Source organism: Balaenoptera musculus, chromosome 4 (assembly GCF_009873245.2).
Source record: "Balaenoptera musculus isolate JJ_BM4_2016_0621 chromosome 4, mBalMus1.pri.v3, whole genome shotgun sequence".
NCBI classification, from domain to species: domain Eukaryota; kingdom Metazoa; phylum Chordata; class Mammalia; order Artiodactyla; family Balaenopteridae; genus Balaenoptera; species Balaenoptera musculus.
This window is the reverse complement of record NC_045788.1, coordinates 96,507,356-96,525,728: the sequence shown is the minus strand read 5'-3', so window position 1 is coordinate 96,525,728 and position 18,373 is coordinate 96,507,356. Positions and strand designations below refer to the sequence as shown.

At 37.5% G+C, this 18,373-nt stretch overlaps 1 protein-coding gene across 11 annotated transcripts in view; it reads right to left on the bottom strand.

Moving 5' to 3' along the window:
- LOC118894889 (ABI family member 3 binding protein) overlaps nucleotides 1–18,373 on the bottom strand; it is a 260,700-nt gene that overhangs the window by 163,526 nt on the left and 78,801 nt on the right. For all 11 annotated transcript variants that reach the window (XM_036851584.1, XM_036851585.1, XM_036851586.1 and 8 more), the window contains exons 3-4: nucleotides 7,796–7,864; nucleotides 3,627–3,759 (exon numbers count right to left, since the gene is read on the bottom strand). In XM_036851584.1, coding sequence (XP_036707479.1) covers nucleotides 3,627–3,759; nucleotides 7,796–7,864 — 202 coding nt within the window. The remainder of the gene's footprint in view (nucleotides 1–3,626; nucleotides 3,760–7,795; nucleotides 7,865–18,373) is intronic.

Sequence of the window (18,373 nt, the reverse complement as noted above, 5' to 3'; positions counted from 1 at the left end):
TCTTCCTTTCAAAACCCATTAAGAATAAAAACTGCAAATTAGGTACATCTACTCTCCAAAGAATGTGAACTCAGAAAAGGCTCTAAAAACATGGGAGAACCATATGGACCCTATGCAAATAGGAATGGAAACACACAACCAAAGATAAAGTGACTCATTAATGTTTCCAAGCTTAAAACAAATAAAACAGAAAACAGAGGTTTTCTCACTAGAAACTCACTACACGAGAGCTTTGATATATAAAGTCAAAAGTCAAAGTATAATGTAAAGAAACCTTTCCAATAAATTACTTGCATTTGCATAGTAATATGCAAATTACTAAATGATGCTATACAAACCAATGTGAAATGATTTTGTTTTTAAAAAAATCAAAGACTTTACACATAGTGCCAAATATTAGAGTTAAGTGGATTAAAATGACATCAGTTGATGTTCCTGTGGCAAGCCAAGGGCATTCAGATTCCAACGGTTTTGTCAGAATATGCTCCTGAAGGAAAACTTGAGCTGTACCAATCTTCTAATTTTCAAGGAGGAATCATTCCCTATAACTATTATTGCTTACTCTAACCTACTGGATTAATCTAAATTCTAAAAAATACCATCTACATAATCATATGAGGGTGGATTTCTCCAATTCTGCATCTAAGTACACCAATTGAGTTGATCTGGTGGATTTATTTGGGTGCTTATAATATGTACAGTATTTCCAGAGCTTTTAAATAAGGACTATTATTTTTTCTCAAATGTCAGCTCTTTATTAACTGTTCTAACTAGGGAGAAAGGAGGCATGGGTAAATAAAATTCACAAGTACTCCAAATGCTTCTTTTTGTCATTACCATTTAATTCTTCACCTTTAGTCATGTCCTAACAATTCCCTATTTCTGTCAAGGATACTTTGATCCTCCCACTCACTCAGGTTTGAAACTTGGCAAGCATCTTGACATGTTATTATTGAATCTTTTAAAAAACTTCATTCTAAAAAAAAAAAAAAACAAAACAAAAAAAAAAAACTTCATTCTAGGTAGAATTATTTATTTTAAATATTGTGATTTGATGGGCATGACTCCACTTGATGAGAAGAGCAGAGCCAGGGTGTATGGGCAAGGGGATGAGAGGGTGAGGTGTACACGTGGTCTGAGTAGCTTGGGGCCTTCAAGTCAATTGCCTTGGATAAAATTCTAGCTCTATCCGGGCAACTGTTCCTATACCTTCTTCATATTCATTATCTCCTTGTGCTGTCAAACCGTGGCAACCTCTATCAATTAGAATCAATCATCAGATAAGTTGTTTCATGGAGGGGTCAGAACCAAATGAAATTGAAGGAAAGGCTTGAGGACAGGGGAGGAAATCGTATCCAAATCCTGCTATAGGAATTTGCAAGTTACTGAACCTCATGGATTTATCAAGCAAGTTGAGTAACCATTAAAATCAGCTACGTTTTGTTACGAGAGTATCAGGTCTCCTTCCTTCCCTTCTTCTACTCTTCCTGCCCATCCCCTCCCCTCCTTTCTTTTTTTTCCTTCTTTCTTTCTTAGTAAGAGACTAAAAATAGGAAAAAGAAAGCAACCCGTAAGTGTTTGTTTTCTCAGCACTGGCACCCTGTGAACCCATTAGAAACTGAAGTTATCACAAGAAAGAAAGTTCTTTCAAGAGTCCATTTCCAAACAAAGTAAGTTATGGGTTTAGTAGTGGTTGAAATAAGGAATAGTTCAGATTCTTTGAAACAGCTCAAAATTACTTTTCAAAAAATTTAGTTTTGGCATATCTTCTACATACTTTTTCCAAGAATTTCTTCCTTCAGAACTATGGACATGTGAAAGAAAATTTAATTTTTTTCTTTCTTAGTTTAGACTTCTTAATCAAAGTCATATGAAAGGTACTTCTGAAACTTACAAACATTTTAAAGCTCTTTCCTTTCTGTCCAATTAAGACAAATAAAAAGAAATAAAGCACTACAAAAAATAGATATATGGCCAAAAAAGTACATGAAAAAGTTTTCGATATCTTTAGCACAAGGGAAATACATATTAAAATTTTAATGAGATATGACTACACTAGAATAGCTAAAATGAAAAATGTTGATGACACGAAATGCTGGTGCGGATGTGGAGCAACCAGAACTCCCATGTACTCCTTGTGGGAATTTAAATGGAAAAATTAGGTCAAAAAAAATCAAATATACATCTTCCCTGTGACATAGCAATTCTACTTTTAGGTATTGATCTAAGAGAAATTAAAAGATATATCTACAAGAGTCTTATACAAAAATGTTTATAAAATTTATATTCAAAATAACCAAAAACAAGACACAATTCAGGTGTCCACCATCAAGAAAATGGATCAATAAATTCTGAAATATTCACATAATGGAATACTACTCAGGAATAAAAAAGGAATGAACTATTTATACTTGCAATGTCATGAATGAATCTCAAAAAACATGCTGAATAAATAAGATAGACACAAAAAGAGAACATACTTTATGATTCTGTTTACATGGAATTCTAAAGTAGGCCAACTCTCTAGTACTTTCTGGAGTAATGACGATGTTTTATGTCTTGATGGGGTGTACAGTACATGGTTACACACCTTTTTTTGTAATTGATTAAATTGTACACCTAAGATCTGCATTCTACTAGGTTTAAATTATTCCTCAATAACAAAGTTTTTTATGTAAAAAAGTAATGAAAAAAATCTTAAATATTTAAGTCACTTTGAGTATTTAAAATTTTAAAAAAATCTTTTAAAATAAAAACTCCTTGGCTGAAGCTTGAAAATTTTGATTGTCAGATGCTAAGTTTTGAATTTTGAAGCTACTGTAGTAAATATTTATGAAAAGCAAATATCATCTTATACCCAGTTCAGAATCATGGTTCAGTATTTATACAGCGCCCAGCACATAGACAATGCCAACTACATGTGCTGGATGGATGAATGGCAGTAATTTTAAAATAAACTTAGGTTTTTCTTATTTTGTTCTGCCAAAGATGGTAGCTTCATTTCCAGCTGTGCTTTTCCTTGACCTACATTTCTCCATGTGTTCCTCCCTCCAGTTTTCTAAGCCAGTGATCCCTAAGCTTAGGTGGAGTTTCTGATTCAGTAGGTCTGGAGACCTGAGAATTTCCATTTTTGATAATTTCCCAAGTGATGTTGATTGAGGCTGATGCTGCTTAGTTTAGGGACCACACTGAGAGAACTACTGTTTTAGCACTTTGTCAACTGACAGATCAAAGATCCATCCTTTTCAAACCAAAGATCAAGCTTTGCAACTTTTAACAGTCTCTACCAAGTGCTTTCAACCTCATCCTCTGATTTTTTTTTACACTTATCACTGATAACCCCACTTGCTATTTGGCTTATTTTCCCTTCTAGTTTTGTCTTCAGAAAGAAAAAATACGTGCATGTGTTTTCTATTGAGATAGACGATAACTCCCTGAAGGGTAGGGGCCCTGACTAATGTATCTTCATTCCCCTCACACCTAGAACAGGCTCTACAGCTAACAGCTGATCTGTAAATACCGATGCTCCTGACATTTACACATTCTTCTAAAGCATGTGCAGATACTACTGAAAGCAAGTGCCAATTTTCAGATGAAAAACAAAATTTTCCATAATGGTGAACTACCTGTCATTGGGACAGTGACTTGGCAATGTCCAGTCGTGGTGAGGGTTGATGAGGAAGCCCCAGGACAGGAAGACTGAGCTTGGTGTCAGAGTGCCAACCACCAGCTGGAGAGGTTTGCGAGATCGTGCTTTACCTGCGGAGGTAACGGACAGGTTAATTCTCGTTAACATTTAGTGTATTTTCTTTTTTTTTCATAATTTTTAAAATATTTATTTATTTGGCCACGCTGGGTCTTAGTTGAGGCGCGCGGGATCTTTAGTTGAGGCATGCGAACTCTTAGTTGTGGCATGTGGGACCTAGTTCCCTGACCACGGATCAAACCGGGGTCCCCTGGAGTGCAGAGTCTCAGCCACTGGACCACCAGGGAAGTCCTTTATGATTTGGGTAAAATAGACAAAGACAATTTAGCAAGAGATGAAGAATGTGAAAGCATTAAGTTCCTTTTCTTTTTATATAGTGCACAAATATTAATAATGGTTTGCCCATGAATTTAAGCAGGAATCAAATGACATACCCTCTTGAGATTTACGTGTGTGTGTGTGTATACACATATAAACTATATCCATTCCTAGTTTTTATCTGCTTGCGAGTCAGGGATGAATATGGAGGTCTTGGCTATTACCAACGAAATAAACACACACACATACACATATAGGCATATATATATATATATATATATATATATATATATATATATATATACTCACTTTTCTTTTACAGACAAAATAAATTATGCTTTTTTTCCCCCAGGGACTGTGAATTAGTGTGAAATAACACCTTAGAAAAGAAAGCTTACCATGTAGGTTGCAGGTTATAGTCTTTTTTTAAAAAAAACTATTTGGAAGTGTAAAATCCCTTGTGAGACCATTGCAATAGTCTTTTTTTTTTTTTTTTTTTTTCAGTGAGTATCTAAATGGAAAAGGTGCACACATTTTTAATACTGCTGGAAGAGTAGGAATAATACAGGAAGCACAGTTATTCTGACAAGACTAACTGGATTGGGGTAATGCCAAGAGTGATGCTGATAAACCACTCTAGATTCTTTCCAAGTATGTGGTGGGGGGCGCAGACATTTGCTTTTTCAAAAATATTTGAAATTGCAGGAATGGGAGGAGAGTGAAAAAGAGGACGGAAGATTTTCAACCATGGAAACCAACACTGGCTCATAAAAAAATCAGGGTAAAATCTAATAGGATTAATTAAAAATCCAATGGGACCTAATAAAACTATGCAGCACTAATGTAAAACATATATGCTTTGTATTTCCATTAATTCCCTTTTTCATTTCATGATACTATGTATATTTGCTATAAAAAGAAATTTTGTTATCTTCATCTACTGTGGTGGGAGCCAAACAGCAAAATGGCCTGTGACCTTTTTAAGGTGGGTAGGAGGGTACCCCTTGTATGAGCTTAGCTAAGGTTATCTGAACCAAATACCCTTGAAAATTGTGCCATGCCTGTTGCTTCTGTCAGATTTAAGTTGTATAAGTTGCTTTCTAGCGGAAAAGCTCTCTGAAACAAGAATATACATAACCTAGTGGTGGAAAGTTACTTCACTGTGACATAGAGGAATTTTTAAAAGATATTTTAAATAATTTTCAAAGATGGTTATTGTTTAGTTACTTGCAAACATGCAACTATACTTCTCTGAAAATTTGTCCAGATCCACCTGCAACAGTATATTATCTATGATTCAAAGGGTTCAAGTTTGGCCCCCAAGGAGGGCAGATTAGAATCTAAGATAAGGGTGGGGAGCACGGGTAGTTTGAAAAAGCCCTGAGGTAATTCTGATAAGGCTTTTTCCACCCCTGAGTTGATTTTCACTCACATAACACAACTGTCTCATTTTATAGATGAAAAACAAGGCCCAGAGTAGTTTCAAGGTTGTCCAAGGTCACAACGAGAGCAAGGTTGATTCAAATCCAGGTCTCCTGAATTATAACCTACTTTTCTTTTTACTATATCACTGGCTTAGCTCACAATGTATGAAGATAATGCCACTTAGTGAAATAATTATTTGATAGTCATGTAAACCTTAGGTTCCTTGGGGAAAGAAAAATGTACCTTTTTCCTCTAAGTTTGGATCTTACTTTAAAAATGATTAAATAATTAAAATTTATGTGGCAGATACAAATATAAAATGAATGGAAACTAACCCATGACTCATTACATCACTCTGAAATGCAGATTATAAAAACAAAAATTATATCCGTTGCCTGAAAGGAAAGGTGGGGTATTATATCCTGAGCGGGATGAAACAATTTCCTGTGTTGGTCATCATAGTGAAAAATAATCTCTAAGGCCAGTGTCACAGAAGCCCCCAAATGAAACGAAGTTATAAAATGCTATTAAGGTGTAATCACTCTCTTGACCTTCCTTACTTCTTTTTGTATATTTGTTTTATAATCATATTAATATTAAGAAAAAGTTCAGTGACTATGAAGCCAGAATCCCATAGAACCATACTCATGCTTCCTGACTTTATTGTTAAATATTTTGAAATAGAGTCTTGAAACATAGAGAGTACATTTCTTTTCAAGTGTATGGAAAGCTGCCTGGACAACTACCATTAGTAAGTTGTAAGTACTGATTGAAATTTCCCTTGCACTTTGGGATAATATAAGAGGCCAAGGAAAAGGATCTGTATTTCTCAAAATACTTGACTATTTATCGCTTCTCTAAAAAGAAAAGGAAACCAACAGAAGGAGGGGAGGGGATAGTGGCAACTGATTTCTGGTAACCAGGCATGGCTAATACACCTAGGAGACAGAATACAGAGCTGCAAAGGGCGCCTTTGCTCAGTGTATGTGAATATCTGTACGCTCCCCCAACCCTTCTCATCCCTTTAAGAAAGATCCTTTTTTCTGTGTGGCATCCAGAGTACTGTAAAAGACAAATATGATTAGGAAATAATTATTTTGAGAACAGTTCACATTAGAACATGAAAAAGAAGAGCACTATGATCAACTTTATCTAGAGTAGGAAGATGTGACATCAGATGTTAAAAGCATATTTACAGTTCTATCAGTCCTTCGTAATTGCAATGGCTTCCTTATTTGATCTGAGAAGAAATTTTAGCAGTGAAATTGGGACAACATAGGATTTTTTTTTTTTTTTTTGGCTGCGTTGGGTCTTCGTTGCTGCGCGCGGGCTTTCTCTAGTTGTGGCGAGCAGGGACTACTCTTTGCTGTGGTATGCAGTGTTCTCATTGTGGTGGCTTCTCTTGTTGCGGAGCATGGGCTCTAGGCACGTGGGCTTCAGTAGTTGCAGCACGTGGGCTCAGTAGTTGTGGCCCATGGGCTCTAGGTCGCGTGGGCTCAGTAGTTGTGGCGCACGGGCTTAGTTGCTCCACAGCATGTGGGATCTTCCCGGACCAGGGATCAAACCCATGTCCCCTGCATTGGCAGGTGGATTCTTAACCACTGCCCCATCAGGGAAGTCCCGGGACAACATAGGATTTTAATCTTCCTTAGTCATGCAGAAATGTTTCTACTTTTTTATACATATGGTATCTACTTTCCTGTTTTAAGTCTCCCTACCCTGGGAAGATGGGTGTTGCACTGCTGTTTTATGAAAGAAGTCCTATTTTCTATGTTTGACTAAATACAAGAGATTTAGAAGGAAGAGGCGTAAATAAAATCCAAGTTCCAACCCATTTAACACACACGTAAATGAGTTATGCTTTTGAAATGTCAACAGTTTCCTTCAGCAAAGGTTAGACATCAAATTTTGCCCTAAAAAATCTGAAAGGCACAAGAGTGGGCTTTAGTTCACACATTGCAAAATAGAGACAGGCCAACAGGAGTTATCTAAATGAGCACTTGCTCTGGGTCAGGCCTGTCCTACGTGTTGCGTATTTGTGGACTCATTAATCCTCATGCAGACCCTACCATAGGGCAGAATGGAGGCACAGAGAGGTTCAATAATTTGTCTCAATTCCTGCAGTTTGTATGTGGTGAGGCTGGAAAAGACCCCAAGAGCCTCTCCCACCAGGCTATGCTACTCCCCAAGCAGGGTTGTGTTGACGGGGGTCTGCTGGGCATTGTACATCTTCTAACCTACATTCCTGAGACATCCCCAAGCCACGTGGTCTTTGTGGGTAGAAAAGAGATGAAAAGGCATGGTTTAAAGTTAATTTAAAATAAAATAAAAAATCAACAAAAATACCTGAGCATGACTTCTTTTGACTGGGAGGAGGAGCGGGCCGCACGACTATCAGATATTTAGGCTCAGCATCTGGAAACAGTAACATTATTTATCAGTAAGATTCTTTGAGAACAAACATAGTTCACGACAGCAAACCCATTCCTGACTCAGTGTTCCCAGCTTTAGTCAGCTTTAGTCATCGTAACCACAGCACCGGTGGTTGAGAGGGCCCAGGAATTCAGAAAGTTCAAATTTCTTGGGATAGTTCAGGCCATTAAGTTTTTAAAATGAAAATTAAATCCAGATTTTCAAAACCCCATGGACAGGAGTCAGGGAGAGGTCTTAAAAGAATCATACTAGACACAGATTTCATGCCACATTTTCATCAGTCCTTTTCTCTGCAAAGAGATTGTTTTAAAAATCAGATCATATTTCTTTTGTTATCCTACTCCTCACAGAGGGTCAGTCTGGTGCTTCAAAGTCAGAGAAGGAAAATCATACTTGCACAGGACACAGGAGTCTCACCTGTTGAACGATCTGAAATTGCTCACTTTCTTGGGATTCTGAATATTCATAACATCCTACCTATTTTTTTATCCTGTTTGCATAATTTCAGTCTGTTATCACATCCAATCATTTTCATGAACAATTTTTAAACAAAATCACAATTGAAGTTGGTATAATTTTCACCTAAAATATACCAATGGAAAATAACGAATCTCTTTTAAAAAGATTTAGGTTTTATGAGGGAAATCTGTGGGCTGGTATCTTGACAATTTTAAGATACACAGGTGTCTGTATTCATCAAAACTTACTGAATAGTAATGACAAGGTCCTACTGTATAGTACAAGGAACTATATTCAATATCCTGTGATAAACATAATGGAAAAGAATATGAACAAGAATATGTGTATGTATAACTGAGTCACTTTGCTGTACAGCAGAAATTAAACACAACATTGTAAATCAAGTACACTTCAATAAATTTTAGAAACCTAAAATAATAAAAATTAAAATGTGGACAGTAAAAAGAATAAATAAAAATTAAAATATTTAGGTTTTAAATAAAATGACATTTAGACAATATATGCTAACTCAATCAGGGGCTGATAATTTATCAAAGTTTTTAAAATTAATGTTTTCAAGAGGAATGGTTGGTCTATACACAGTGTATAAATAAGCCAAATGCACTCTGGGCATATAAAATAGCATTTTATAAGCAGCTCTATTGGATTAATCAATTGATTAATGGGTATTATCTACATATTTCTTCAGTAACTCTGGATCCTGGAACTCATTCTACACCACACTTCATCTGGATGCTGTAGTCAATTGCAGTTCACTCCTACTTGCTCAGACGGAGCTCACGTCTTTGTTTTCTTTCAAATATCTCCCCTTCATGTGTTTGAAGCCCAAGGCTTTATGGGGCTGACCTCATTCTCAGCCAGAGACAACATGGCCTTCAACCATGTTTAATGACTCAAGCCTTTGTCTTTTTCCTGGACACCTTACATGGCCCTATTTGCTATAACCTGCTGCAGTAATTACCACTGCAAAAGATAAACCAGGTAACCTCTTGAATTGACCTCAGAGCTTTGCTCATTGATCGCATTGGTGCCTAATGACCACAATACAGATAAAGGAGCGTTCGCTGTGTTTCAGTCTCATGTGTTTGAAAGCATATCTTGCTTAGTGGAGCTTATATAAGGAAAAGCTCAACTTAAATCAAGTTTTCTAGTAACAATATAATAACCATTTCCTGATTTTATTTGGGATATAGAGCAATATAGGTATTAAGAAACTACTGTGTATTGAGTACTTCCTATGTGCTGGATACATTATATTCATAATTTAATTACTCCTCATGGCAATCCTACCCGACAAGAACTATTCTCATCCCAATTTGTAGATGAGGTCACTGAGGCAGGGTCAGCCTCATGGGCAACATGTACAGTCACATGGGCCCCATGTTCAGAAGGGCCTCACACTTGGTTTAATATCCTGCTGCCACTATCATGAAATTCTTAATACTTTTATCTTTGAATTCATGTTTTATAAGGGCTGTCCAATGGGATAATGGAGCATAAGTGTGAGCAGAGGAGATGGGAACAATAATGCATGTCTGCACTTCCTTCCATCCATGTACAGCATTCTAGGTACCCATTAGCATAGCATTCCAAAGGGCCCATGTTGTGTGGCAGTCCAGTAAGACTCAAAGGTCAAATAAGGTAAGCGTATTACATCTACCACTGAGTAAGGGGCTGTGGAAGGGACACTGACAGCCCTGTGAGGTCACACTTCCATTTGAACCAGAACTTGCTTCAAATGCAGAAAGAAGGCAACAGCATTTTAAGAAACAAAAATGACCAAAGAATCCTATCATGTCCTTTCTTATTCATGTTCCTTCCCTGTGTTAGCCAGCCACTGACGCTGAAAATTAGGACATAGAGGGAAAGGAAAAGCTAGAGAAACCCCTGCTTCCTTTTGTTTTCAGTTCTCCCTCACTCGTGAGTAAGTGGAAGGCAGAGAGTATTAGTAGAATGAGCAAGTACCAAAAAGTTGAGTTCTGTGCATTTCCACTAGTGTGGCAAGAATAAAGTACGTATGCATGTATGAACCACAAAATACAAATTGTGTCATTTTAGTGATTCTGCTTAGGAGTTAAAGGGTCTTACATTTGCATTTAAAACTAGCATTTCTTTATATTGTGCAAGGCTAATAATTTACTCGTAATTTTTCTTTACTTAAATGACCTTAAATAGCAAATAAAATAGCACCATGACAAGTTGAGAGAGAAACTGTGGAAAAAAGGAAAAAACTTTATATTTTAGTAACTTTAATGACATTTTTTCCTGGTTTTTGAACCATGGACCCTGTGTTTTTATTTTGCACTTGGCCCTGCAAATTATGTAGCTCTCTTATTCTTGTCCCCCAAATGCCCTTTTAATAAGTCTCTGGAACTCACTTCTAGAAAACAAAGCTAAATCCCATTTTTCTTAAATTGTTCTCATTGTGGCAGAGTCTCTTAGAGTTAGCCTTTTATTTCCTTCCTTGATACACGTTAATTCAACTATACCTCAGTGGTTTAAAAAAAAAAAAAAAAAAGCCCTGAAATACTAGAAAAATAACACACATAGAAGCCAAAGATAGTGCCATGATCCGAGACGTATGGTTACATGAGCAATTTAAATGTAATTTTTGTTATGATCACAGCCGTTCTGCATAGAGCATAGGCTGTTACAGCCAATTACAAACTGGAACAGATGTCGGGACTTGGGTGCATATGCTGGCTCTCACTGCTCATTAAAAACTTCCAAATTCATGCATTTCAGTAGTCTTTGCGCTCAGTTGGGAACACAGACGTGGAAAAATAGAACTGAAAAACAAGATTTCTGTTTCTGTTCTGCACTATGAAAGTTTTTGTGGATTTGTAGCAGTCTGGAAATATATACACTGTAGCCTGATCAGAAATTTTGGCCACACATGCCAAAATCAACTACTTCTTTATTTAGAGAATGTGTATTATAAAGAAATTTTAAGAAAATGTATAGAATGCAGTTACCTTGACAAATTTTCCATTCCTGACAATGTTGCAGACTAATTAAATCTAATTTGCTTCATATTTTGAATGCCCTGTGGTGGAGGATACGGACAGCTTCCTGTTTAAGGAAATCTACTATTGAAATTCTTTATAAAGTCCTAGATTTTTTGGTAACACAAATAATCTTCCCATACTCGCTCTGCTCAAAAAATCCTAATTCTCACATTTTTGTTAGGGGACATTTGCATTGCAAGCCACACTACTTCAGGATGGTGTCGTAGTGAGGTTTTTTTCCTTTTCCTGCCATGTGAGTTTCCACAAAAGAAACATAAAATAAGCCAGGATGATCCCAAAGGAAATCAGGTAAGGGACCTGAACAAACAAAATAATATACTTTACCCCTGCCATCTTTTTAACAGTTTGGTTTAATCACAAACTAAATTTCTGGGTAAGAGCATGGACCCTGGAGCCTGCAATCAGCTAGTTGCTAGTACAAGGAAAAATACTTAACATCAGTGCACCTAGTTCCTCACGTGCAAAATTGAAAAATCATAGTACCTGGGCTCATAGGGGTTTTAGTGATGATTATTCGCAGAAAGTGCTAATTTAATGTTAGCTATCACCATGATGATTTCTTAAAAGCAGAATTTTGTGTCCCAAGAGCCCTGAGGACATATTTTAAAAGGAAAATGTTCAAAACGTTTTTTTTTTTTTTTAAAGCAAGCATCAAAGATTTCAAAATGCAAAAATTTCACTAAAAAAGAAAATGACACACCACCCTGACAGAGATTCTCTCTCTTGACCAAACTCTTACCAGGCTCTTCTGAGCTCTTGCTCAACTAGGCTCTGACATTTGGGCTTCTGTGTTCATTTCTGCATTGTCCCATTAGAGCAGGAATCCTGAGACAGTTTAGCCAGAATCCCCCATCTTCCATACTTGATTACACTTGGTATCCAATCAAGTTCCTCATCATCCTCTGTCTCACAGATGATATCTGATCACCCTGGCCTGCCTTCATCAAGAACCCTGTTCGGTCAGTTTCGCCAGAATCCTCCCTGACCCCTGATGTTTCCTTTTAGTAATTTTCCATCCATTCACTCCTACTCTGCTCCTTAGCTATAATTCCCACTTTTCCTTGTTATATTTGGAGTTGAGCCCAATTTCTCTCCCTCACTACAAGACCCCACTGCAATTTTCCCTATACCTATCACAAGAACCCCCACCCCCTTGAATAAAGTCTTCCTTACCATCTTTAACAAGTGTCACTGAATAATTTTTCTTTAACAATACTTGCTCACAAATATCAATGCAAAAAATCCTGTAAAATATATTGACAAGCTGAATCTGGCAGCACATAATACAATATTACATTACAGCTAAGTGCAGTTTATTCCAGGAACGTAAAGAGAAAAAAAAGCACCGACTTCCACAAGTGCTGAAAAGGCATTTGACAAAATTCAACATCAATTCTTAATTAATACGGATTTAATGGTATACTTCCTCAATATGATAAAACCTACTGTAAAATATCTGAACCACATTTTTTAAACACACAGGACCCTAAACATACATTTCTGTTGAGTAACTCCCTGGCTTTATCAGAATATTCAACCCTCATTATTCTGTCCCTTTTATTACTAAATATTTTTAAATGTTACACTAAAATTTTATTTTGTAACCTGCTTCAGCATTTTTACTGAGTGCCTGAGACATAGATTAGGAAAATAAACAAAGAATGATGTAACCAATTATATTACATAGTCTTTTACTCCAGTGATGTAGGAATATATAAAATGAGGCATTGGATTGGAAGCATTACTGGAATATTTACACCTAAAGCCAGCCTTACCAGAATTGTGAGTTAGAACAAACCTGCTCATGAAGGCCCCAGATTCAAGCTTCCACGTCTATTTCCCTCTTTGAGGTACCTCTTTACCAAATGTGCTAGTCCTCATCAATCTTATTTTCATTTGTTCTTAGAGAGGTCACAAAAGCAACTATTTACAACTTAGCACGAGTGAATGAATATTAATACAGTACCCCTACTCATGATCTGTTCTATTTTAATTACATAAAAGACAAGCATATGTCCTCTACTAAATATATACATGGCATCAAGTAACCAATGGGGAGAATCTTTTGGCCTAGCACCCTTCCTAATTCCTTTCCTCTGTCCCTGAAATCACAATGTACAGAGAGCCACCTTCTCCATAAGCTAAAGACAGCTGGCTTGCACACATCCTGTCAGAGACCAGATCTGTGGAGGGTGTGCAGGCTTTACTCTAGCAGGAGAGGGCCAGGCACCACTCTGCTCTCACCGTTGTGCTTTAAAGATCTGGAACCCTTTGGACCCAATCAGGGAAGGAAGTGTCTGGGACATCATCCCAGACACTCTTCAAGGCCCAGAGAGAAGTTTCAAGATCAAAATCAATTTCCAAGTAACTCTGAGCCTGTTAAAGACAGTCCATAAACACCTTTTGTCAGTAGTCAGGTTTATTTTTGATTAAAAAAAAAAAGAGGCCAGATTGTTTCTATTGTGATTTGGAGGTTTAAAAAGAACACTGAGGCTTAATCCTCGGTTCATCCCCAAAGAGGGGAGAGACAACTCCCTCTGGGTCCCCAGTGGAGGCTGGAATCTCCTCTTGCTCTCCTGAGGTAGATGGAGTCTTAGGAATGCTTCTGGGCTGGAGAGTAAGACCCTTGAGCTGCCACCCTGGAAACCCGCCAAGGAGAACACTGGGCACTGAGCCAGAGGCCTGTTCACAGAACGGGTCTCCTCTGAGCAGCTGTGCCCGCTCATGCAGGGATTTTGGCAAGCAGTCACCTGATACGGTGGTGGAGGACCAGCCCACAACAGGGCTTAGTGCAGGCGAGGTGGTCGTGAATGCAATTAAGCCATACAGCATGCAGAAGTTGGAAGGGCCTCCATCGGGACTGTACCAGCTCCTTGGGATTTTGAAAACTGTGGGGGCAGTGATAGAGTCTTAAGGAAAATATATTCAACTTTTCATGAATCTAGCAGGTGGAAGTTGACTGGTTTTAATTTGATTTGGAGACATAACATCAACATATTTATGTCTGAACCCCAAATGGTAATTTGACAATATTCAATATAAAGCTGTTTTATAGGAAATGGCATATTAAAAGTTCAGAATACCATACTTCATTTGTTCTAAGACATACTTTTTCCCCAGCTTTTAAAATCTCTCAAATACATTTAACAGTCAGTGGCATGGTACACCGGCCAGGGGCAGTTGGGTTCTTGCTGCCACTGCCTGACACCTTCCAGTAAGGTCAAGAAAGGAACACCTTCAAAACTGGATGAAGAGGGTCGGTGATTTGGAAGGAAACCCAGGGGAGCAGTGCTTCCAAAACATGGCCTAACCACTGTTCATGCTGGCACAGAGTGATGTGGTACAAAAACAAGGTTACCGATAACTCTGAGTTGAAGGGTGAGGCACGAGAGTTGGATTCTCAAGGTGAAGAATATTTAGCAGTAATTTTTCTTTTGCTTACTTTCCTTTTTTTTTTTTTTGCTTACTTTCCTTTTAATATTTTTTTTAAAGTAATACATCTCTTCCTCCCCAAAACCCCAGTCTAAACATGAGAAAAAACATCAGACAAAACTAAACTGAAAGACATTCTACAGAATACCTAACTACAACTTCTCCAAACCATTTAGGTCATCAAAACCAAGGAAAGTCTGGGAGATTGAGTCTACAGGAGCCTAAGGGGACATGACTAGGTGTGATGTGGTGTCCTGCATGGGACTTTGGAATGGAACAAGATCTTAGGTTAAAATGGAGAAAATCAAATCAATTGTGGACTTCAGCTAATAATGCATCAATATTGGTTCCTTAGTTGTGACAAATGTACCATATTAACATAAGATGTGAATAGGAGAAATTGGATGTCAAGTACACAGAAATTCTCTGTCTTATAATTGCAACTTTTCTTAAACCTAAAGCTATTCTAACAAAGAACTTATTAAAAATAAAATCATCTCTTTTTACAAAAAATAGATAATATAAAATTTATGTATCAGGAGGTGGTTTCAAGATGGCAGAGGAGTAAGACGTGGAGATCACCTTCTTCCCCACAAATACATCAGAAATACATCTACATGTGGAACAACTCCTACAGAACACATACTGAATGCTGGCAGAAGACCTCAGACGTTCCAAAAGCCATGTGGCTGACAGGGTTTTGGTGCTCTGGCCAGGTGTCAGGCCTGTGCCTCTGAGGTGGGAGAGTTGAGTTCAGGACATTGGTCCACCAGAGACCTCGTGGCCCCACATAATAACAGTCAGTGAGAGCTCTCCCAGAGATCTCCATCTCAATGATAAGACCCAGCCTCATTCAACAAACAGCAAGCTACAGGGCTGGACACCCTATGCCAAACAACTAGCAAGACAGGAACACAACCCCACCCATTAGCAGAGAGGCTGCCTAAAATCATAATAAGGTCACAGACACCCCAAAACACACCACCAGACATGGTCCTGCCCATCAGAAAGACAAGATTCAGCCTCACCCACCAGAACACAGGTACTAGTCCCCTCCACCAGGAAGCCTACACAACCCACTGAACCAACCGTACCGACTGAGGGCAGACACCAAAAACAATGGGAACTATGAACCTGCAGCCTGCGAAAAGGAGACCCCAAACACAGTAAGTTAAGCAAAATGAGAAGACAGAGAAACACACAGCAGATGAAGGAGCAAGGTAAAAACCCCCCAGACCAAACAAATGAAGAGGAAATAGGCAGTCTACCTGAAAAAGAAGTCAGAGTAATGATAGTAAAGATGATCAAAAATCTTGGAAATAGAATGCAGAAAATACAAGAAACGTTTAACAAGGACCTAGAAGAACTAAAGAGCAAACAAACAATGATAAACAACACAGTAAATGAAATTAAAAATTCTCTAGAAGTAATCGATAGCAGAATAACTGAGGCAGAAGAACGGATAAGTGACCTGGAAGATAAAATAGTGGAAATAACTACTGCAGAGCAGAATAAAGAAAAAAGAATGAAAAAGAATTGAGGACAGTCTCAGAGACCTCTGGGACAACATTAAGCGCCCCAACATTCGAATTGTAGGGGTTCCAGAAGAAGAGGAGAAAAAGAAAGAGACTGAGAAAATATTTGAAGAGATCAGAGTTTAAAACTTCCCAAATATAGGAAAGGAAATAGTCAATCAACTCCAGGAAGCACAGACAGCACCGTAGAGGAAAAATCCAAGGAGAAACATGTCAAGACACATATTAATCAAACAGTCAAAAATTAAATACAAAGAAAAAATATTAAAAGCAGCAAGGGAAAAACAACAAATAACATACAACGGAATCCCCATAAGGTTAACAGCTGATCTCTCAGCAGAAACTCTGCAAGCCAGAAGGGAGTGGCAAGACATATTTAAAGTGATGAAAGGGAGAAACCTACAGCCAAGATAGCTCTACCCAGCAAGAATCTCCTTCAGATTCGACGGGGAAATTAAAACCTTTATAGACAAGCAAAAGCTAAGAGAAATCAGCACCACAAAACCAGCTTTACAACAATTGCTAAAGGAACTTCTCTAGGGAGGAAACACAAGAGAAGGAAAAGACCTACAATAACAAACCCAAAACAATTAAGAAAATGGTAATAGGAACATACATATTGATAACTACCTTAAATGTAAGTGGATTAACTGCTCCAACCAAAAGACATAGACTGGCTGAATGGATACAAAAACTAGACCTGTGTATGTGCTGTCTACAACAGACCCACTTCAGACCTAGTGACACATACAGACTGAAAGTGAGGGGATGGAAAAAGATACTCCATACAAATGCAAATCAAAAGAAAGCTGAGTAGCAATTCTCATATCAGACAAAATAGACTTTAAAATAAAGACTACTACAAGACACAAAGAAGGACACTACATAATGATCAAGGAATCAATCCAAGAAGAAGATATAACAATTGTAAATATGTATGCGCCCAACATAGGAGCACCTCAATACATAAGGCAATTGCTAACAGCCATAAAAGGGGAAATCGACAGTAACAAAATAATAGTAGGGGACTTTAACACCCCACTTTCACCAATGGACAGATCATCCAAAAGGAAAATAAATAAGGAAACACAAGCTGTAAATGACACATTAAACAAGATGGACTTAATTGATATTTATAGGACATTCCATCCAAAAACCACAGAATACACTTTCTTCTCAAATGCTCACGGAAACTTCTCCAGGAGAGATCATATCTTGGGTCACAAATCAAGCCTTGGTAAATTTAAGAAAATTGAAATCGTATCAAGTATCTTTTCTGACCACAACGCTATGAGACTAGATATCAATTACAGGAAAAAATCTGTAAAAAAATACAAACACATGGAGGCTAAAAAATACACTATTAAATAACCAAGAGATCACTGAAGAAATCAAAGAGGAAAGCAAAGGATACCAAGAAACAAATGAGAATGAAAACATGATGACCCAAAACCTATGGGATGCAGCAAAAGCAGTTCTGAGAGGGAAGTTTACAGCAAAACAATCCTACCTCAAGAAACAAGAAACATCTCAGATAAACAACCTAACCTTACACCTAAAGCAATTAGAGAAAGAAGAGCAAAATAACCCCAAAGTTAGCAGAAGCAAAGAAATCATAAGGATCAGATCAGAAATAAATGAAAAAGAAATGAAGGAAACGATAGCAAAGATCAATAAAACTAAAAGCTGGTTCTTTGAGAAGATAAACAAAATTGATAAACCATTAGCCAGACTCATCAAGAAAAAAAGGGAGAAGACTCAAATCAATAGAATTAGAAATGAAAAAGGAGAAGTAACAACTGACACTGCAGAAATACAAAGGATCATGAGAGATTACTACAAGGAACTGTATGCCAATAAAATGGACAACCTGGAAGAAATGCACAAATTCTTAGAAAACCACAACCTTCCAAGGCTGACCCAAGAAGAAATAGAAAATATAAACAGACCAATCACAAGCACTGAAATTGAAACTGTGATTAAAAATCTTCCAACAAACAAAAGCCCAGGACCTG